Below are 22,095 nucleotides of genomic sequence, written 5' to 3'. Positions count from 1 at the left end.
CCAGCGTCCTGTGCCCAGCCTCTGGCCAAAGGCCCCGCCCTCTGCATAGCTGGGGCAAGGGTCACTGGGCTCTCGTCGCCGGGGCAACGCCACCAGCATCTCCCCCCAGCCCTCCGCCACTATGGGTGCCACCATCTTTGCCGCAGAGTTACAGTTAATTTGCATATTACTCTTTTATTAGATAAGATTGGGGTGACACTCGTTAATACAATTATACAGGTGTCAGGTGTACAAGTCTATGATTCAGCATCTGTATATTGTGTTGTGTGTTCACCGCCCCAAGTCAGGTCTCCTTCTTTCACCACGTATCCCCCCTTTACCCGCTTCTACCTCCCCCACCCCGTCCCCTCTGGGTATCACCGTGCTGCAGTCTGTGTTTGTGAGGTTGTTTTTTTTGTTTGTTTGTTTTTAATATTTTATTGATGTCAGAGAGGAAGGGAGAGGGAGAGGGAGAGATAGAATCATCCACGATGAGAGAGAATCATGGATCGGCTGCCTCCTGCACACCCCCCACTGGGGATCGAGCCCACAACCCAGGCATGTGCCCTTGACCGGAATCGAACCCGGGACCCTTCAGTCCACAGGCCGACGCTCTATCCACTGAGCCACACCGGCCAGGGCTGTTTGTTTTTTGATTAATCCCGTCACCTTTTCCATCCGGTCCTGCAACCCCTCCCCTCTGACAGCTGCCAGTCTGATCCCCGTCTCTATGAGTCTGTTTATGTTTCCTTGGCTAGTTTACTTAGACTCCACATAGACGTGAAATCACAAGGCCCTGTCCTTCTCCGGCCGGCTGATTTCACTTAGCATAACGCTCTCCAGGTCCCTCCATGCTGTCGAGAAAAGTAAGATCTCATCCTTTCTCACAGCTACGTGGTATTCCATGGGGTCCATGTCCCATGGCGTTTTTTATCCACTCGACTGCTGATGGGCACGTGGGCTGCTTCCAGATCTTGGCTATCCTAGATAATAAGAGCCTAATATGCTACGTGTCCGGTCGACCGGTCGGCCATTCAACTAATCACAGAACAATATGCTAATGACGTGCTAAGGCCCCTGAACCGCTTGCTATGACATGCACTGACCACCAGGGGGCAGACAGTCAACTGGTCAACCAGTCGCTATGACATGCACTGACCACCAGGGTGCAGACAGTCAACTGGTCAACCAGTTGCTATGACGTGCACTGACCACCAGAGGGCAGACAGTTGATCAGTCGCCCAGTCGCTATGATGTGCACTGACCACCAGGGGGCAGACAGTTGACTGGTTAACCAGTCGTTATGACGTGTACTGACCACCAGGGGGCAGATGCTCCAACCAGTAGGTTAGCTTGCTGCTGGGGTCCGGCCAATCGGGACTGAGCGAGGTGGGCCAGACACGCCCTGGAGCCCTCCTGTGGTCCCTCCCCAGCTGGCCAACCCCCTGCATCCCTCCCTGGCCCCAATCCTGCATGGGTGGGACACCTCACCCTGGCCTGCGCCCTCTCACAATCCAGGCTGAGGGACCCCCCCGCCCCCGAGTGCACAAATTTCGTGCACCGGGCCCCTAGTTGTAAATAATGCTGCAATGAACACGGGGCTGCGTACATTCTTTCGAGTCGGTGTTTTGGGATTCTTCGGATGTATCCATGCTGTCTTCCCCGGGGGGCCCCGCTGGTGCCCCCGCAGGTGTGGCGATGAGATCGTGGAGATCAACGATGCCCCCGTGACCTGCATGACGCTCAACGATGTGTACGCCGTCCTGAGCCACTGTGAGCCGGGGCCCGTCCCCATCCTGGTCAGCCGACACCCGGACCCACAGGTAACCCCGTGGGGCGTCTCGCTCGTCCATCCCTCAGTTAGCGCTGAAAGTGGACTGAGAACTACTGGGTTTCCGCCTCAGTGCTTAGAACGGGACCACGCCCACAGCGTGGCTCGCCCACCAGCTTAGACACCAGGGCAGGTGGCATCGGGGGCAGGTGGCGGCCGGGACGGGCAGCGTGGGGGGTGGGAGGGAGACAGGTGGCATCAGGACGGCTCCTGCAGCTGGAGGACAGGCCCTGGGGAAGGAAACCACTGACCAGGCCCCGATAGGGGGTGAGAGAGAGCCCTCCGTCCCCGAGGCCAGGCTGCCACTCAATGCCACACTGTTTCCCACGGTGGCTGCGCCCATTGGCACCCCCACCAGCCGTGTGCAGGGCCCCCTTTCCTCCGCATCCTCGCCAGCACTTGGCATCTGTTGATTGGTTGGTGGAAGCCATCCGGACAGGTGTGAGTGGTCCTCGCTGTGGCTTTAATTCGCATCTCGGATCATCAGTGACGTTGGGCATCTTTTTGTGTGATTCTTGACCATCTGTGTGTCTCTTTGGGGAAGTGTCTGGCCAGGTCCTGTGGCCATTTTTGAATCGGGTTGTCTGCTTTTTGGGTGTGGAGTTGTATACGTTCTTTTTATTTATTTTATTTTATTTATTTATTTTAAAATATATTTTTACTAGAGGCCCGGTGCATGAAAATTCATGCACTGGAGGGGGCAGTCCCTCAGCCAGGCCTGCCCCCTCTCACAGTCCGGGGGCCCTCAGGGGCGGGAGGTGACCCGGCGATCAGGGGAAGGTGACGCTCCCATCACACCTCTGCTGCTGCCACTGCCAGCAGCGCAAACCTCAGCCGACCCTGGTTACCTGAGCCTCGGGTGGCCCTGGGCGGCTGAGCAGCTGACATCTGAGGCTTACCGGCCCACCTTGGGCCGGCCCCGGGTGGCCGGGCAGCTGAGGGGACTGGGGGACTCCGGAGGCAGGTGCATGGAGCGGCCTGCGCACACCTGCCCCCCTGGCGGGGCTGAGAGGACTGGGAATCGCCATCTTGTGGCTGTGGGCGCTGCCATCTTTGAGGGCATGGCAGTCCATTAGCATATTCCCTCCTTATTGGCTGTGGGCACCGCCATCTTTGTGAGGGTGTGATGGTCAATTAGCATATTCCCTCCTTATTAGACAGGAATGATTTCAGAGAGGAAGGGAGAGGGAGAGAGAGAGAGAAACATCCATGATGAGAGAGAATCATGGATCGGCTGCCTCCTGCCTGCCCCCCATTGGGGATTGAGCCTGCCACCCAGGCATGTGCCCTTGGCTGGAATCGAACCTGGGACCTTCCAGTCTGCAGGTCAATGCTCTACCCACTGAGCCACACCGGCTAGGGCTACACATTCTTTATGCATTTTGGATGTTAACCCCTGACTGGATGTGTTGCTGGCGAATATGTCCTCCCACTCAGTAGGTTGTCTTTTTGTTTTGTTGATGGTTTCCTTGGCTGTGCAAAACCTTTTTCGTTTGATGTTGTCCCATTTGTTTATTTTTTTTTCTTTGGTTTCTCTCGCCTGAGGAGATAGACGGGGAAAAATATTGCTATGAGAAATGACCGCGATTTTACTGCCTCTGTTTTCTTAAGATTTTTATGGTTTTGAGTCTTTAATCCATTTTGAATCAATTCTTTTATGTGGTGTAAGAAGGTGGTCTAGTTTCATTTTTTTTTTTTTTTGGCACATACCTAATTTTCCCAACACGGTTTATTAAATAGACTGTCTTTACCCCACTGTATGTTCTTGCCTCCTGGGTTAAATATGAATGAACCTAAAGGCGTGGGTTTATTCTGTCCCATTGATCTATATGTCTTTTTTATGCCAGTACCAGGCTGTTGTGGTTACTATAACCTTGTAGTATAGTCTGATATCAAGCAGCGTGATCCCTCCAACTTTGTTCTTCTTTCTCAAGATCGCTGTAGCTATTCGGGGTCTTTTGTGGTTCCATGTAAAGTTTTGGAATATTTGTTCTAGTTCTGTGAAGTGTGCCATTGGTATCTTGATAGGAATTACGTTGAATCTATAGATTGCTTTGGGTCGTATGGACATTTTAATGATGTTAATTCTTCCCATCCATGAACATGGTATACACTTCCCATCCATGAACATGGTATACACTTCCCATCCATGAACATGGTATACACTTCCCATCCATGAACATGGTATACACTTCCCATCCATGAACATGGTATATCCTTCCACTTGGTTGTATCTTCTTTGGCTTCTTTCTTCAGGGTCTTTTATTTTTAAAAAATATATATTTTGTTGATTTTTTACAGAGAGGAAGGGAGAGGGATAGAGAGTCAGAAACATCAATGAGAGAGAAACATCCACCAGCTGCCTCCTGCACGCCCCCTACTGGGGATGTGCCTGCAACCAAGGTACATGCCCTTGACTGGAATCGAACCCGGGACCCTTCAGTCTGCAGTCTGACACTCCATCCACTGAGCCACGGCCAGGGCTCTTCAGGGTCTTATAATTTTCCGAACACAGGTCTTTTGCATCCTCAGTTCAATTTATTCCGGGGTGTGTGTTTTGTGTGTGTGTGTGTGTGTGTGTGTGTGTGTGCGCGTGATTGTAAATGGAATTGTTTTCTTAGTTTCCCTTTCTGATAGTTCATTATTGGTGGATAAAAATGCAACTGACTTCTGTGTGTTTATTTTCTAGCCTCCTACTTTACTGAATTAATTTATCAGTTCTAGTAGTTCTTTGGTGGAGTCTTTAGGGTTCTCTGTCCACAGTGTCATGTCATCAGCGAATAATGACAGTTTTACTAGTACTTTCTCCTTTCCAATTTGGATAAGTTTGTTTTTTCTTTTTTGTCTAATCACTGTGGCTAAGACATCGAGTACTATGTTGAACAAGAGTGGTGAAAGCGGACATCCTGTCTTGTTCCTGTACTTAGGGGAAATGGTTTTGGTTTTTGCACATTGAGTAAGATGTTGGCTGTAGGTTTGTCATATATGGCCTTTCTTATGTTGAGGTGTGTTTCCTCTATTCCCACTTTGCTGAGAGTTTTTATAAAAAACTAGAGGCCTGGAGCATGAATTCATGCACCCGTGGGGTCCCTTGGCCTGGCCTGCGGGACTGGGCCAAAACCGGCTCTCTGACATCCCCTGAGGGGTCCCAGATTGCAAGAGCGTGCAGGCCAGGCCAAGGGACCCCACTGGTGCATAATCAGGGCCAGGGAGAGATGCAGGAGGTTGGCCAACTGGGGAGGGACTGCAGAAGGGCTCTAGGGCATGTCCGGCCCGTCTTGCTAGGTCCTGATCAGCTGGACCCCAGCAGCAAGCTAACCTACTGGTCAGAGAATCTGTCCCCTGGTGGTCAGTGCACGTCATAGCGAGCGGTTGAGTGGCCTTAGCATATCATTAGGATATTACGCTTTGATTGGTTGAACAGACAACCAGATGATTGGACACTTAGCATATTAGGCTTTTATCATATAGGACTAGAGGCCCGGTGCACAATATTTGTGCAGGAATAGGCTTTTCTTACCCTGGCTTTGCTCCCGGCCGCCCGGGAGCCTGCAAGTCCTTGCTCCAGGCCAGAGTACCACTCCTATAGTTCCCTCCGCCACCCCCCCACCCCTCATAGCAGGCGTCCTGCCCCTCCCAGCCACTCTGCACCTGCATATGCAAATTAACCCACCATCTTTGTCGGGTTAATTTGCATACTCGCTCCTGATTGGCTGTGGGCATAGTGGAGGTCAATTTACATTTTTGTCTATTATTAAGTAAGATGGGTGTTGTACTTTATCTAATGCTTATTCTGCATCGATTGATATGATCATGTGACTTTCCTTCTTTATTTTGTTTATATGCTGTCTTTGATTGACACATTCATTGATCTGCAGATGTCAAACCACTCTTGTGTCCCAGGAATAAGTCCCACGTGGTCGTGGTGTATGATCTTTGTCATGTATTGATGGATCCGGTTTGCTAATATTTTGTTGAGGATTTTAGCAGCTATGTTCTATCGGGGAGATGGGCCTGTAATTCTCTTTCTCTGGCACGTCTTTATCTGGTTTTGGAATCAGGATAACGCTGGCCTCCTAAAATGAGCTTGGGAGTCTTCCTTCCTCTTGAACTTTTTGGACTAGCTTGAGAAGGATGGTGTTTGTTCCTTGGATGTTTGGTAAAAGAAATTCTCTGTGCCCTGACCGATTTGGCTCAGTGGATAGAGCGTCAGCCTGTGGGCTGAAAGGTCCCAGGTTCGATTCCGGTCAAGGGCATGTACCTTGGTTGCGGGCACATCCCCAGTGGGAGGTGTGCAGGAGGCAGCTGATCGATGTTTCTCTCTCATCAATGTTTCTAACTCTCTATCCCTCTCCCTTCCTCTCTGTAAAAAATCAATAAAATATATATATATATTTTAAAAAGAAATTATCTGTGAAGTAAGAGAAATACTGTTTATCTGTCAGCCAAATAGGAGACCAGAGACAGGGCTCAGATAAGTCTCCCCAAACAAAGACTTGAAGAAGCAAATTTAAAGAATAAGGGTGAGCCCGGCCGGCGTGGCTCAGGGGTTGAGCATTGACCTAGGAACCAGGAGGTCACGGTTCGATTCCCCGTCAGGGCACTTGCCCGGGTTGTGGGCTCGATTCCGCAGTGTGGGGATGTGCAGGAGGCAGCTGATCCATGATGCTCTCTCTTCCACTCCCTTCCTGTCTGAGATCAATAAAAAAATTTTTTTAAATTAAAAACAAAAGCGGGGAGCAGGCTTGGGAGGGAAGAGACAGTCTCTGGTGGGACACAGGGAGATGAAGGAGCCTGGGCTGATGGTGGCTGGTGAGTGTGGTCCAGGCTGGAGGTGGACTTGGGCGTGGCAGCTGCGGGGTGGATGAGGTCCCTGGGGAATCTGTGAGAATCACATCCCCATGTATGGAGGACTCAGTGTGGGCCGGGCGTGTTGGCCAAGGCATGACCCCACGGAGTCCGTGTGACCTCCCTCCATCTCCCAGTGAGGAGGTGGGCTCAGCGAGGAGGAGGAGGAGGAGGAGGAGGATGTGGGAAGCCGGGCCTGCCCCGCAAGCCAGCGCTCACAACGCCAACACCCCTGCGTATTCAGTCCAAACCCTCGAGGTGGGGGTGAGAGTGCAGGGAGGGGGGCCCACATTTCCAGGGGTAAACAGCGTCTAGGTGTGTGGGCGCTGTCCCCCCACGCTCCCCACTCTGGAGCCCTGTGCATGGCCTGGGGAAGGGGCAGGGCCGGGCTGATGCTGTGACCTTGGCTGTGAGGTGAGGGGCACACGCAGGCAGCGGAGGAGCGGGGAGTCAGCCCCCCGTGGCTCAGGTAGGGGCGCCTGCCCATCAAGGACAGGCCAGCTGGGGCAGCGGGGCAGGGACGGGACTCAGCGAGCGTGGCTGCGACTCCCAGCCGGGCCAGCTGGGCCGCTGACCTTGGCTGACCTTGGCTGACCTTGGACGGTGTGAAGGGGCGGGCGGCGCCCACCTCCCAGGCGAGGGGCGTCTCTTGTTCTGATAGGTTACCAAGGCCAGGCTTTGCGCCCAGCACTTCCGCTGATGTATTTTTCACATCAACTTTATCCTGTTGGCCATTTAAAAAAATATGTTTGTATTGATTTCAGAGGGGAAGGGAGAGGGAGAGAGAGAGAGAAACATCCATGATGAGAGAGAATCATGGATTGGCTGCCTCCTGCAGGCCCCCCACTGGGGATCGAGCCCACAACCCGGGCATGTGCCCTTGATGGGAATCAAACCTGGGACCCTCCGTCAGCAGGCCGGCGCTCTATCCACTGAGCCACACCGGCCAGGGCTTGTTGGCCCTTTTTAAGTGTTTAGTTCCGGGGTATGAAGTACACGGCCTGTGCAAGCATCGCCTCCTGCGGGAATGCTCACCTCGCAGAAGTGACACTGTGCCCATACCCACGCCCTCCCCCGCCCCTGGGGCCCGGCAGCGGCTGGCTGTGCTCAAGGTTAGACACGTGATGTGACTCCCAGACGTGGCGTCACAGAGTTCGTGCTTCCGTGGCTGCGTGATTGTCACTTCACGTGTCCTTAGGGTCATCCATGCTGTCGCAGGGGTCAGAATCCCCTTCCTGTTTAGAGCGGAATAAGAATTCATTGCCGAAACCGGTTTGGCTCAATGGATAGAGCGTCGGCCTGCGGACTGAAAGGTCCCGGGTTCGATTCCGGTCAAGGGCACGTAACTTGGTTGCGGGCACATCCCCAGTGGGGGGTGTGCAGGAGGCAGCTGATCGATGTTTCTCTCTCATCGATGTTTCTAACTCTCTATCCCTCTCCTTTCCTCTCTGTAAAAAAATCAATAAAATATATTTAAAAAAAAAAAAAAAGAATTCATTATGCGGCCGTGGCCGGTGCGGCTCAGTGGGTAGAGCGACGGCCTGCGGACTGAAGGGTCCTGGGTTTGATTCCTGGTCAAGGGCACATGCCCAGGTTGTGGGCTCCATCTCCAGTGTGGGGCGTGAAGGAGGCAGCTGATCCATGATTCTCCCTCCCTCTCCCTTCCTCTCTGACATCAATAAATATTTTTTAAAATTTCATTGTGTGTACACAGCACTATTTTTTTAACATAAATTTTAGAATACTTTATTTTTTATATATTTTATTGATATTTTACAGAGAGGGAGAGAGTTAGAAACATCGATGAGAGAGAAACATCGATCAGCTGCCTCCTGCACACTCCCCACTGGGGATGTGCCCGCAACCAAGGTACATGCCCTTGACCGAATCGAACCCGGGACCCTTCAGTCTGCAGGCCGAGGCTCTATCCACTGAGCCAAACTGGTCAGGGCTATAGTTTATTTCTTAAATATATTTGTATTGATTTCAGAGAGGAAGGGAGAGGGAGAGAGAAACATCCATGATGAGAGAGAATCACGGATCGGCTGCCTCCTGCACGCCCCCTACTGGGGATCGAGCCCACAACCCAGGCATGTGCCCTGACCGGGAATCGAACTCGGGACCCTTCCGTCCGCAGGCCGACACTCTACCCACTGAGCCACACCGGCCAGGGCCACGGCTGTCATTCTTAAGCAGGAGTTGAGGGGAGGGTGATAGAGGTGCGTGGGGCAAGAGTTCACGCTCTCGGGTGCGATGGGGAGAAGGGACAAGACCCCAGGGAGCGGGGAGGTGTCGCGTGGCCTGGAGTTGGTGGCGGGCAGGGAGGCAGAGCCCCGGCGGGCCCCACTGGGTAGGCGTGGACTTTGCCTGGACGATTGCCGGGGACCCCGCTGCCCAGGAGCGTCAGGGAATGGGACTCGCCAGCTCCCCGGCCATCTGCAGTGTGGGAGGCAGGAGAGAGGGGAACCAGGGCCGGGGGTAGGGGAAGGGGGGGGTGGGACCGGCCGGGAGTGGGGCGCAGGCTCCTGCGGTTCACGTGAGCGAGTGAGCGAGTGGCGTTTCCTTAGGTCTCGGAGCAGCAGCTCAAAGCCGCCGTGGCCCAGAGTGCCGAGGGCCTCCGGTTCGGGAAGGAGAGGCCCCAGTGGAGCCTGGAAGGTAAGAAAGTACACGGAGCGGCCAGATGATGATGATCTCTGGACGCACGATAACCTGGCCACTCAGTGTGTGTACATATATATATATATTAGAGGCCCGGTGCATGAATTCGTGCAAGGGTGGGGTCCCGCCAGCCTGGCCAGGGGGAGGGGACATGGGCAGTTGGCTGGCCTGCCTGCTGGTCGAACGCCTGGTTGAGGGGACAATGTGCATATTAGCCTTCTATTATATAGGATATACACTGAGTGGCTGGATGACTATGCGTTCAGAGATCATCATCATCTGGCCACTCAGTGTGTATTTTTATTGATTTCAGAGAGGAAGGGAGAGGGAGAGAGAGAGAGAAACATCCATGATGAGAGAGAATCATGGATCAGCTGCCTCCTGCAGGCCCCCCACTGGGGACCGAGCCCGAAACCCGGGCCTGTGCCCTTGGCCGGAATTGAACCCGGGACCCTTCAGTCCACAGGCTGACGCTCTATCCACGGAGCAACACCGGCTAGGGCGAGGGGCTTTTATTGAAAGGTCTCTGTCTTCTTAGAAAGCTCTGAGTTAGAAATTGCCCTGGTTGGTGTGGCTCCATGGATAGAGCGTCGGCCTGCGGACTGAAGGGTCCCAGGTTCAATTCCGGCCAAGGGCACATGCCCGGGTTTTGGGCTCGGTCCCCAGTGGGGGGCGTGCAGGAGGCAGCCGATCCATGATTCTCTCTCATCATGGATGTTTCTCTCTCTCTCTCCCTCTCCCTTCCTCTCTGAGATCAATAATAAAAAAAAAAGAAATATATTTTTTTAAACAAAGAAATGAACCCCCCCGCGCCCGGGGGAATAAGACGGGCATTGTGGGGAGTGGGCCTGGGGACAGGTTGGCACGCGGCAGGCTGCTGGCTCAATGTGGCGCCTGTACAGTCACCGGGAGTGAATCACACGCGTGGCCCGGCCCTGGGGCCACAGTGAAGGCCCCCCCTCCCCCCCGCTCCAGCCTCAGTTGCTGTTGCTGGGCCGGCTCTTGGGCGAAGGTGCCCTCAGGCCCACACAGCGAGGACCCGGCCTCCTGGGGGTCACGCTGGCGGGTGTCTCAGTGCCCTCCCGTGAGAAAGGGGGTTGGTGTGCCCAGCCTGGACCCCAGAGCTCACGGTGCACCGAGCCCCAGGCTGCCGGCTCCAATCCCAGTGAGCTCCCAGAAGCTGGCCGCGGGCGGGGTGCTGACCACGGATGTGGGTGCTGGCTGCAGGGCGGGGTGCTGGCCGCCGGGCAAGGTGATGGCCCCGGGGTGGGGTGCTGGGTGCGGGACGGGGTGCTAGCCGCTGGGGGGTGGGGTGCTGGCCCTGCAGGGATGCTGGCCGCGGGGTGGGGTGCTGGCCCTGCAGGGGTGCTGGCCACGCAGGGGTGCTGGCAATGGGGGGAGGGGTGCTGGCTGTGGGGGGAAAGGGTGCTGGCCCTGCAGGGGTGGGTGCTGGCCATGGGGTGGGGTGATGGCCCCGGGGTGGGGTGCTGGCCCTGCAGGGGTGCTGGCTATGGAGTGGGGTGATGGCCCCGGGGTGGGGTGCTGGCTGCGGGATGGGGTGCTGGCCGCTGGGGGGTGGGGTGCTGGCCCTGCAGGGATGCTGGCCGCGGGGTGGGGTGCTGGCCCTGAAGGGGTGCTGGCCGCGCAGGGGTGCTGGCCATGGGGGGAGGGGTGCTGGCTGTGGGGGGAAAGGGTGCTGGCCATGGTGTGGGTGCTGGCCATGGGGTGGGGTGATGGCTGGAGGGCAGGGTGTTGGCCCTGCAGGGGTGCTGGCCATGGGGTGGGGTGCTGGCCCCGGGGCGGGCTGCCAGCTGCCCGCTCGCTAAGCTCGGCCTCCCCCTCGCAGGCACCAAGCGGCGGGAGAGCAGCGGGCACGGGCGGCCGGAGCGGGAGCAGGGCAAGAGTTCGGCGCCTCCCCAGCGCCGCGCCCCGAAGGCCATGGCGCGCTCCCGCAGCGACAGCAGCTGCATGTCGGGGTCCCCCGGGGGCAGCCCCCGCCGAGGGGCCCCGCCGCCCTGGGACCTGGGGGGCAGCGCGGACAGCCCCCGGGGGTCCCCCCAGGAGAGCCCGCCCCTGCCGGAGGCGCGGGGGGGCCACCCGCCCCTGAGGATGAAGAAGTCCTTCGAGATCTTCGTGAGGAAGCCCGCGTCCTCCAAGCCCAAGCCTCCGCCCAGGAAATACTTCAAGGGCGACAGCGACCCGCCGCCCGGCCCGGGCCCCAGCTCTGAGCACGCGGCCGCCCCCACCCCGGTGAGTGGCCCCTGGTCTGTGGCCCCACGCGCTGCCCCAGCAGGAGGCGGCAGGCCCCGCGGGCACTCGGCCCTCCTCCTGCTGGGACAGCCTCCTCAGGGACACGTGGCTGAGGCTGCTTCTCCTGCAGACCTGACACGTGATGGCGAGACACTGGCCCCTATTGCCAAGTAGGTTTGGGGGAGCCCAGAGCTCCCTGAGTTTGAGGGGCTTGGGAAGACGGCAGCGTGAGGTGAGGGCTGATGGGTGAGCATGGGGCCACGGGGGTACAGCAGCTCCACAGAGCTGGGTGCACCTGAGCTCACCCAAGGTCACCTGAGGTCACTCAAGCCCACGCAAACCCACCTGAGCTCACCCAGTTCACTCTCATCCACCCTCACCCACCCAGTTACTCTCACCCACCCGAGCCCACCCAGTTCACTCTCACCCACCCTCACCCACCCAGTTCACTCTCACCCACCCTCACCCACCCAGTTACTCTCACCCACCCGAGCCCACCCAGTTACTCTCACCCACCCGAGCCCACCCAGTTCACTCTCACCCACCCGAGCCCACCCAGTTACTCTCACCCACCCGAGCCCACCCAGTTCACTCTCACCCACCCGAGCCCACCCAGTTACTCTCACCCACCCGAGCCCACCCAGTTCACTCTCACCCACCCGAGCCCACCCAGTTACTCTCACCCACCCGAGCTCACCCAGTTCACTCTCACCCACCTGAGCTCACCCAGTTACTCTCACCCACCCGAGCTCACCCAGTTCACTCTCACCCACCCGAGCCCACCTACTTCACTCTCACCCACCCGAGCCCACCCAGTTCACTCTCACCCACCCGAGCTTACCCAGTTCACTCTCACCCACCCAGCTCACCCAGTTAACCCTCACCCACCCTCACCCACCCAGTTCACCCGATTTCATCCTAGCCTACCCGAGCTCACCTGCGCTGGCTTAGACAGGAAGCCAGGTGCCCCAGGGACCACCTTAGGTGTCAGGCTCCTCCCGTCTCTCCCTGTCCCCTCCTCTCCTGTGGATTCACTATCTCGTCCTCCTTCCTCCTCCCACTCCTCCCCCTCTGTGGTCAGCTCCCCCCTCACATAGCCTCCTACCTGTGACCGCTCTTGCTCATGTGCCCTCTCCCTCCTCCTCTCTCTTCTATCCATGGCCTCTGTCTCCCCCTCTCCCCATCTCTCAGGATCCCCTCCCCTCACCCCTGTGACCTCTCTCTGTCCTCATGCACCCTACACAACACCGCCTCTCTCCTGCCTCTACTCCTGCTTTATTATCTTGTCCTCTTTCCTTGGTGAGAGGGAGAGAGGGTCAGAGAGGGTGAGGAGGAAGAGAAGGGAAGAGGAAGAGATGATGGAATAAATAGACAGGAGGAGAGAGAGAGTGGTGATGTGGTGTGTATGTTGGCAGGGAGCGAGATGACGGGGGAGAGAGGAGGGGACAGGGAGAGGGATAGGATGGTAGAGAGGAAGAGCGATATAGGGTGTAGGAGGACAGAGCAGGAGACCCAGGGGCAGACAGGAGGAGACAGGGAGAGGGATAGGAGAGAGAGGGGAAGAGATGGAGGGGATAGGAGTACAGAGAGAGAGAGAGATCCCAGGAGGAGAGGAGGGAGGGGACAGCGAGAGAGAAAAAGAGAAGAGAGAAATGGGGGAGCCATGGGAGAGGCAGGTGAGAGAGATGAGATGGCTCCCAGGTTCTCACCACGTAGGGGTCCACCCTTTAGTACCTCGGGATTCTTGACATCCATCTATACTAATAAAAGGGTAATATGCTAGTTAGACCGGACATCTTTCCGGACAAAGCCACGGTGGCAGGGGCCGAGGCAGAGGCGGTTAGGGGTGATCAGGTCGGCAGGGGAGGGCCATTAGGGACAATCAGGCCAGCAGGGGAGGGCAGTTAGGGGTGATCAGGCCAGCAGGGGAGAGCAGTTAGGGGAGATCAGGCCGGCAGGGGAGAGCAGTTAGGGGCGATCAGGCCGGCAGGGGAGAGCAGTTAGGGGAGATCAGGCTGGCAGGGGAGGGGAGTTAGGGGTGATCAGGCCAGCAGGGGAGGGGAGTTAGGGGAGATCAGGCCAGCAGGGGAGGGCAGTTAGGGGTGATCAGGCCAGCAGGGGAGGGCAGTTAGGGGCGATCAGGCCGGCAGGGGAGAGCAGTTAGGGGAGATCAGGCTGGCAGGGGAGGGGAGTTAGGGGTGATCGGGCCAGCAGGGGAGGGGAGTTAGGGGAGATCAGGCCGGCAGGGTAGGGCAGTTAGGGGGCGATCAGGCTGGCAGGGCAGGACCGTTAGGGGGTGATCAGGCCAGCAGGCAGAGGTGGTTAGGGGCAATCAGGCAGGCAGTCAGGCGAGCGGTTAGGAGCCAGCGGTCCTGGATTGAGAGCGGGATGTCCGAGGGGTCCTGGATTGGAGAGGGTGCAGGCTGGGCTGAGCACTCCCCCACCCCCGCCATGTACGAATTTCATGCACCGGGCCTCTAGTAAGCTATCATACCTTTGCCCGCTGATTCCCAGTCAAGGGAACCTCACAGCCAGCCCCCAGTTCTGATTTGCCTGCTGCTGGACCCCGCATTTCCTAGACACGGGCTCCTTGCTCCTCACCACGTGTCCTTCCTCCCGTCAGGGCACACGTCACTACTGAGCCGGCCTCCGACCTCTCCCCTAACGTGATGGAGGGGGGATGGGAAGAGTCTGGGCAGGGGGGTGGCAGGCACAGGAGCAGGTGCAGACGGGGTCCTACTGAATTTTCACACTTCAAACCTTACGGTTTGGCGAACCGCTGTCCGTGCCGTGAATGCAATGAAAATGCCGGCATTTATTCCTGCCCGACCAGCCTCTGTACCTGTGGTCACAGTCAGGAAGGACACAGGAAGTGTGGGTGTCACCCCGTTGCGTGAACATGTTCCCCATACGTTTCTTTAGATCCTCTGATGCTTCTTTTGTGCGGCCTACACCCTGCTCTCCTCTTGTTACCCCAAGCATCCCCACCGCACCCGCTAAACCAAGCGTGTCACACTCAAAGGCTAACACGGGCCGGATAAACAAGGTTTACGTGGATGTGGCTGCAAAAAGACAAAAGCTTCTGTTTTCATAGAAACGTAGGTTTGTTTCGATAGAGACATGCTGACTACAAAGGGCTGAGATAAATGAGTCTTCATTCACATAAGGGAATAGAACATTTTCATAAAAATCAGTATTTTTTCTTGAACGTTAACTCACCAGACCCTGAATAACTGCACAAATGAATATGTGTCACGCAAATAAACCCATTTTTCTCATTCTCCGAAAGCAAGATATTTCCTGTTGCACACACCAAGCCGGTCAGTCCGAGACTAAGGACATGGCCATCGGCTGCTAGAACATTCACTGCCAGTATCAGTGGGGAGAAATGGTGCACCTGAGCGTAAGGCGCATGAGGGACATGAATGCAACTCGATGACAGTCATCAGTCATTAGCGAATGTTGTAGCTCGTTATTCATAACTAGAGGCCCGGTGCACGGATTTGTGCACAGGTGGGGTCCCTTGGCCTGGCCTGCGGGGATTGGGCCTAAGCCGGCAGTCAGACATCCCTCTTGCAGTCTGAGACCCCTGGCTCCATACCACCCACCTGCAGCAGAGGCGGGAGAGGCTCCCGCCATTGGCGCTGGGCTCGCCAGCTGTGAGCCTGGCTTTCTGGCTGAGTGGCGCTCCCCCTGTGGGAGCACACTGACCACCAAGGGGCAGCTCCCGTGTTGAGCCTCTGCCCCCTGGTGGTCAGTGTGTGTCATAGCGACAGGTTGTTCCACCGTTCAGACGATTTGCATATTAGGATCCTGTATAATAAAAGGCTAATATGCAAATTTTCCCCTCGACCGAGAGTTTGACTGGGAGTTTGACCAGGGGATGGGGCCGGCTGGCCAACTGCCCATGGCCCCTCCCCCCTGCCGGCCCAATCGGCCCCAATTAGGGCTGGCCAGCTGGACCCCACCTGTGCACGAATTCGTGCACTGGGCTTCTAGTTATGTAAAACAGGATACTGTAAAAATTTAAGTTACGAGATTTTTATTAAAATGTCTCTTACATACCGTTCTATTGGCTGGGCCGCAAAAACATTCATGGTGGCCGCGTGCGGCCCACGGGCTGCAATTTGACGTGCTTGCCCTACACACTACACTGCCGTCCTGCACTCCTACCTGACGTCGCTGCCAGCCATCGGTCTGTGTCACACACGGTCCCAACGTGATCCCAACCAGGCAAACACTGACGGTGCTGCCCGCGTACCCTCCCCGCCGTGGAATCCTGACAGCGTGGCCTCGCCCGTGGACGCCTGCTGGAGGGCAGAGGCCCTGACTTACATCCTGTGCCAGTTCTGCTACAAACGCCCGACTTGCACCACCCACCGCTCCGATCTGTGTCCCGCCCCGTCTAAGTCACCGCCGATTCCGCTCATCGTCGCTCACGGAGGAGGGGCAGGACAATGCCACCCTGACTTCCGCTCTCCACGCTGGGGTCAGCCCCCTTCTGCCCCCCCGAACCCGCCTCTGACACCTACAGGCTCTGGGACCCGCCGCCCGCCCAGCACCCATCAGCACCGCCCACGGCCGGGAAGCCCTCCTGCTCTCACCAGGCACAGGGGACTCAGGGCAGAGGCGCCCCGCGGCCTCCCGTGTGGCCACGGAGCGCGTGCAGAAGCCCATCGCTGGTCCCGTTCCTGCCACTAGAAAACCATGCGGCTAAGGTCTCCCACAGAACACCGCAGGGCGACGCCCTCTAACAAACTACCCTTATGAGACGCCGTGCACGCCGGTTCTGTCTACACCGATGGACTTAGTGACCCATCCACGCATCACGTTATCCTCGCCCACGCCCAGGGCCTGGGAGCCACGGCCCCGATAATCACACGTGGCCTGGCACCCTCCATGCCATGCTGCCTGGCACGCAGCGCTAAGAGCTGACTCAGAACAAAAACACCCTCCGCTCAGTTCTCCCACCAAGAGCAGCAGGAGACTGCTGGCAGGGCCCACAGCCTGCCTTCCCCCAGCCACGGAGTTAACTGTCCCCCCAGCCACGGAGTTAACTGTCCCCCCAGCCACGGAGTTAACTAGAGTGGGACTTGCACTTCCACCAAGTCTGTGATGTCCATCATTCCTGCAGGAGCTGACACAGCCCCACATCCCCTCTGCGCACAGACAGCGACACATTGAGGACAGCACCCCCCAAAAACATCCAGCTGCCCTCACCCAAGAGGTCACACCAACAACAATACATCGCCTGTCCCCCGCCTCCTGTCCCCCTACCCCACACATCATCCCTGCAGCTCTGCCATGCAAATACTGATAAAGGTTAGATTGCTCACCTAACACGCAGACTAACCCTTCTTTTTTTAAAAATGTATTTTTTTATTGATTTCAGAGAAGAAGGGAGGAGAGAGAGAGAAACATCAATGATGAGAGAGAATCATGGATCGGCTGCCTCCTGCACGCTCCCGACTGGGGATCGAGCCCACAACCCGGGCCTGTGCCCTGACTGGGAATCGAACCTGGGACCCTTCAGTCCACGGGCCGACGCTCTACCCACTGAGCAACACCGGCCATGGCCAGAGGAAACCTTCTCATTTACCAAGAGAGACACATGCGCAAGCTGCTAGCTCATGACTCTGTCTATGAGAACATGACTCTTCCTTTTTCAAAAAATGTATTTTATTGATTTTTTACAGAGAGGAAGGGAGAGGGAGAGAGAGTCAGAAACATCGATGAGAGAGAAACATCGATCAGCTGCCTCCTGCACACCCGCTACTGGGGATGTGCCCGCAACCAAGGTACATGCCCTTGACTGGAATCGAACCCAGGACCCTTCAGTCTGCAGGCTGACGCTCTATCCATTGAGCCATACCGGTTAGGGCAAGAGAACATGACTCTTTCCAAATGTTGAAGGACAGCAGTCATCGCTGGTCTAAAGGACGCGAATGCCGGAAACCACAGATAAAAGGAATGAACCTATTTGCCTCCTCAGGGATTCTGTGCTGACACGAATCCCAAGGATCAAAGCAACAACCTCATGCCCTGGCCGGTGTTGCTCAGTGGATAGAGCGCCGACCTGTGGACCGAAGGGTCCCGGGTTCGATTCAGGTCAAGGGCACATGCCCGGGTTTCGGGCTCGATCCCCCGTGGGGGGTGTGCAGGAGGCAGCCGATCCATGATTCTCTCTCATCATTGATGTTTCTCTCTCTCTCCCTCTCCCTTCCTCTCTGGAATCAATAAAAATATTTTTAAAAATAGGGCATTTTTTTTCTAAGTTAAAAAGTACTACCTTTGCCCTGACCAGTGTGGCTCAGTGGATAGAGCGTGGGCCTGCGGACTGAAGGGTCCCGGGTTCGATTCCGGTCAAGGGCATGGACCTTGGTTGCAGGCACATCCCCAGTAGGAGGGCGTGCAGGAGGCAGCTGATGGATGTTTCTCTCTCATTGATGTTTCTAACTCTCTCTCCTCTCCCTTCCTCTCTGTAAAAAAGCAATAAAATATATTTTTAAAAATACTACCTTTGTTTTCTATAAAAAAAACATAAAACACCCCGATACAACAGAGGCGGAATTCGTGATGCCCGCAGGGATGAGGCGGGAGGACCGGTGCCCCACAGCACCCGGACCCTGTTCCCGCCGGGGCTGGGACCCCCGCTCAGGCCCACCTGGGCCTCCTGCCCCCCAGCACCGGCCTGGCTCACACGGAGGCCGCCGTTTTGACACAGTCTCGCTTCCTGTTTACGCCACAGGAAGCCAGCCCGCTGCTGCCGCTGCTGCCACCGCTGCCACCGCAGGAAGTCACGGCGGCCCGAGTGCCCCCTGCCCTCGCCTGCTGCCCGGGACCCGAGGGCGGCCTGCAGCCGGCGTCCCCCGAGGCGGCCGAGCCGGGGAGCCGAAGCGGCAGCCCAGGTAGGATGGTGAGCCCCCGGCCCAGGCCTGTTCCAGGCCACGGAGGTGGGACGCGGGTCTGACCTGGGGCCCCACGACCTGCAGCCCGGATGGCGGAAGGCGGGCTGGTGGGGTCCAGAGCCATGGTGTGGAGGCAGCGGGAACGTGGGTGCCGTCTAAGTGGGAGCCTCCTGTCGGCATGAGTGATCCGGGGTGTCTGTGTGGGTGATCCGGGTGTCTGTGTGGGTGATCCGGGGTGTCTGCGTGGGTGATGCTGGGGTGTCTGTGTGGGTGATCCGGGGTGTCTGCGTGGGTGATGCTGGGGTGTCTGTGTGGGTGATCCGGGTGTCTGTGTGGGTGATCCGGGGTGTCTGTGTGGTGATCCGGGGTGTCTGCGTGTGTGAACCGGGGTGTCTGCGTGGGTGATCCGGGGTGTCTGTGTGTGTGAACCGGGGTGTCTGCGTGGGTGATCCGGGGTGTCTGTGTGGGTGATCCGGGGTGTCTGCGTGGGTGATCTGGGGTGTCTGTGTGGGTGATATGGGGTGTCTGTGTGGGTGATCTGGGGTGTCTGTGTGGGTGATCTGGGGTGTCTTTGTGGGTGATCCGGGGTGTCTGCGTGGGTGATGCTGGGGTGTCTGCGTGGGTGATCCGGGGTGTCTGCGTGGGTGATCCGGGGTGTCTGCGTGGGTGATCTGGGGTGTCTGCGTGGGTGATCTGGGGTGTCTGTGTGGGTGATCTGGGGTGTCTTTGTGGGTGATCTGGGGTGTCTGCGTGGGTGATCTGGGGTGTCTGCGTGGGTGAACCGGGGTGTCTTTGTGGGTGATCTGGGGTGTCTGCGTGGGTGATCTGGGGTGTCTGTGTGGGTGAACCGGGGTGTCTTTGTGGGTGATCCGGGGTGTCTGCGTGGGTGATCCGGGGTGTCTGTGTGGGTGATGCTGGGGTGTCTGCTGGGTGATGCTGGGGTGTCTGCGTGGGTGATCTGGGGTGTCTGCTGGGTGATCTGGGGTGTCTGTTGGGTGATCTGGGGTGTCTGCTGGGTGATCCGGGTGTCTGCGTGGGTGATCTGGGGTGTCTGCGTGGGTGATCCGGGTGTCTGTGTGGGTGATCCGGGTGTCTGCGTGGGTGATCTGGGGTGTCTGCGTGGGTGATCCGGGGTGTCTGCGTGGGTGATCTGGGGTGTCTGCGTGGGTGATGCTGGGGTGCCTGTGTGGGTGATGCTGGGGTGTCTGCGTGGGTGATCCGGGGTGTCTGCGTGGGTGATCCGGGGTGTCTGCGTGGGTGATCTGGGGTGTCTGCGTGGGTGATCCGGGGTGTCTGCATGGGTGATGCAGAGGTGTCTGCTGGGTGATCCGGGGTGTCTGCGTGGGTGTCTGCATGGGTGGTCTGGGTGTCTGCGTGGGTGGTCTGGGTTGCGAGGGGAGGAAGGCCGGCGAGCACGTGGCTAACAGGACGGAGGCCCAGGAGAAGCTGCAGACACACCCTCCCGGGTGGCTGTGCGTCCAGGGCACAGGCCGGGCGGGCACGCAGGTCAGGGAGTGTGTTCCCCACACGCGTGCAGACCTGGTGCCTTAGAACCAGCAAGATGGGGGCGTGGCCTGGGCGGGAGGCAGGACCAGGGGGTCACGCCCTGACTAGCGAGGCCTCCACAGGGCCCCTGCCCTCTGAGCGCTGGTCCCTACGCGGGGGCGCGCCTCCTGCGTGCTGCCCCCCCCCCCGCAGCTCCTACCCACAGGGTCCCCCCTCCTCCGCAGCCCTTCCCCCGGGAACCAGGCCTCAGGAGGGCCACTCGGCAGGTGCCACGCAAACCCGGCCCGTTTCTGTCCGCAGTGACCGCGCCGTCCCCCGCGAGGCCCCCCGCGCTGCAGAGGCAGGCGCGCGTGGACGGCGGCCCCGAGGGCGCGGAGGACCCGTGGGTGCGGATCTCCGGCTGCATCCGGAGCCTGTTCAGCCCCATCATGAGCGAGAGCCACAGCCACAGCCTCCAGCCGGCCAGCCTCGCCGAGGCCGGGACGCAGGGCCCCGCCGAGGGGGCCCCCCGGAAGCTAGACGCCAGCAACGGGCCCCCCAAAGGGTACATGCCCGCAGACAGCGGCGCCGTGAAGAAGGGCCCCCCCGTGGCCCCCAAGCCGGCCTGGTTCCGCCAGAGCCTGAAGGGGCTGCGGCCCCGCGGCCCGGACCCCAGGGAACCGCCCGCCGGCGCCCCCATGAAGCCCTCGCCCGCCCCCAGGTCGCCCCCGGGGCCGCACGCCCGGGCCTCGGGCTCCATCCGCCAGAAAATCAGCTCCTTTGAGACCTTCGGCTCCTCCCCGCTGCCCCCCAAAGCAGCCCTGAGGCCCAGCCTGCAGCCCCCCCGCTCCTGGGCCGAGGCCCCGGAGCCTCCCGGGAAGCAAGGTCAGGGTCCTGGCCTCTGGGGGCGAGGGGCGCCCCCCACCGCGGAGCAGCCGCCCCCTGGTCCCCACGCGGCCACGGAGGCCGGCGATGGGGGTGCACCAGGGACCCCTCCCCCGGGGCCGCCGCCCAGAGAGGACGCCCCCGCCCCGGACCCCCTGCCGAGGCTGCCGCCCGCGCGGACGGCGGGGCCCCCGGGCTCGGTGCTCAAGGCGCCCAGCCAGCGGGCCCGCAGCTTCCCGCTGACCCGCACGCGCTCCCTGGACGTGCCGCCGGCGGAGGACGGGGCCTGCCCGCTCTACTCCCTCAGCAGCCGCGTGTCCTCCGCCGTCATGCGCTCCCTGCTGTGCCTCCCGGCCTCCGCCTCGCTCTCCTGCGGGCAGGCCCCCCGCAACCCCCGGGACGGGGGGTCGGCAGCTTCGTCGCCCGGCCCGGACCCGGCCGCCAGCAGCACCGACTCGGGGTTCTCCCTCAAGTAAGGGCGCCCCACCCAGCTCCCCACAGGGCAGGCTGCCCTCCTCCTCTTGTTCGTGCGCATGGCTGCATGTGTGTGCATGTATGTGTGCACGAGTGCTTTGTGTGCACGCGTGGGTGTGTATGCACACACAGTATGCGTGTACATGTGTGCATGTGCGCACACGCTGACGTGTATACATGTACGTGTGTTCATGCACAAACATGTATGCGTGTACATGTATGTGCATGCATGTATACACATATGCATGTATCGGTGTGCGTGTGTCCACACATGTGTTCATGTGCGCGCTTTGCATACGTGTGTTACATATATGTGCACACACGTGTGTGTGCGTGTGAGAGGGAGGGGCAGCTCAGCCTTCCTGCCCGCGTTGCCCAGCACTGGGCTGGGAGGGGTGGAGGCGAGCTCGGACACCCCCCTCAGGGACACACACATCCCTCTCCTGCCCAGGACGCCCACGCGGTGTCAGGGTGCCCCCTTGGGGTTCCTGCTGCCCCTGCACATGGGCTCCTTCCCTGTTCAGGAGGTCATGACCCCGGCCCCGCCCTCACTGGCCTCACGAAGGTTCCTCCCGGGCTCCCCAATTCCTCCCCGGTCACATGAGGAAGTGGTGACATGTGCCCCAGAGTTAGGCAGCCCCAGCAATGCCCTGGGCACCCCCATTCACTCCTCCCTCCTCAGTGGGGACTCCTGCGTTCCCCAACGTCCTTCAGGCCCAGCCTCTGCAGACAGCGCTGTGTGCAGGGCCAACCCTGGGGGGACTAGACCCGCCCCAG

At 58.6% G+C, this 22,095-nt stretch overlaps 1 protein-coding gene across 1 annotated transcript in view; it reads left to right on the top strand.

Moving 5' to 3' along the window:
* Positions 1 to 22,095, top strand: part of IL16 (interleukin 16) — an 85,169-nt gene that overhangs the window by 58,675 nt on the left and 4,399 nt on the right. The window contains 5 exon segments of the mRNA XM_080651478.1: positions 1,670 to 1,802; positions 9,226 to 9,313; positions 11,163 to 11,566; positions 18,315 to 18,474; positions 20,281 to 21,316. Of these exon segments, the coding sequence (XP_080507604.1) occupies positions 1,670 to 1,802; positions 9,226 to 9,313; positions 11,163 to 11,566; positions 18,315 to 18,474; positions 20,281 to 21,316 (1,821 nt within the window).

Source organism: Plecotus auritus (genome assembly GCF_963455305.1).
Source record: "Plecotus auritus genome assembly, chromosome: 15".
In the NCBI taxonomy this organism is placed as follows: domain Eukaryota; kingdom Metazoa; phylum Chordata; class Mammalia; order Chiroptera; family Vespertilionidae; genus Plecotus; species Plecotus auritus.
This window is presented reverse-complemented; position numbering and strand designations above follow the sequence as displayed.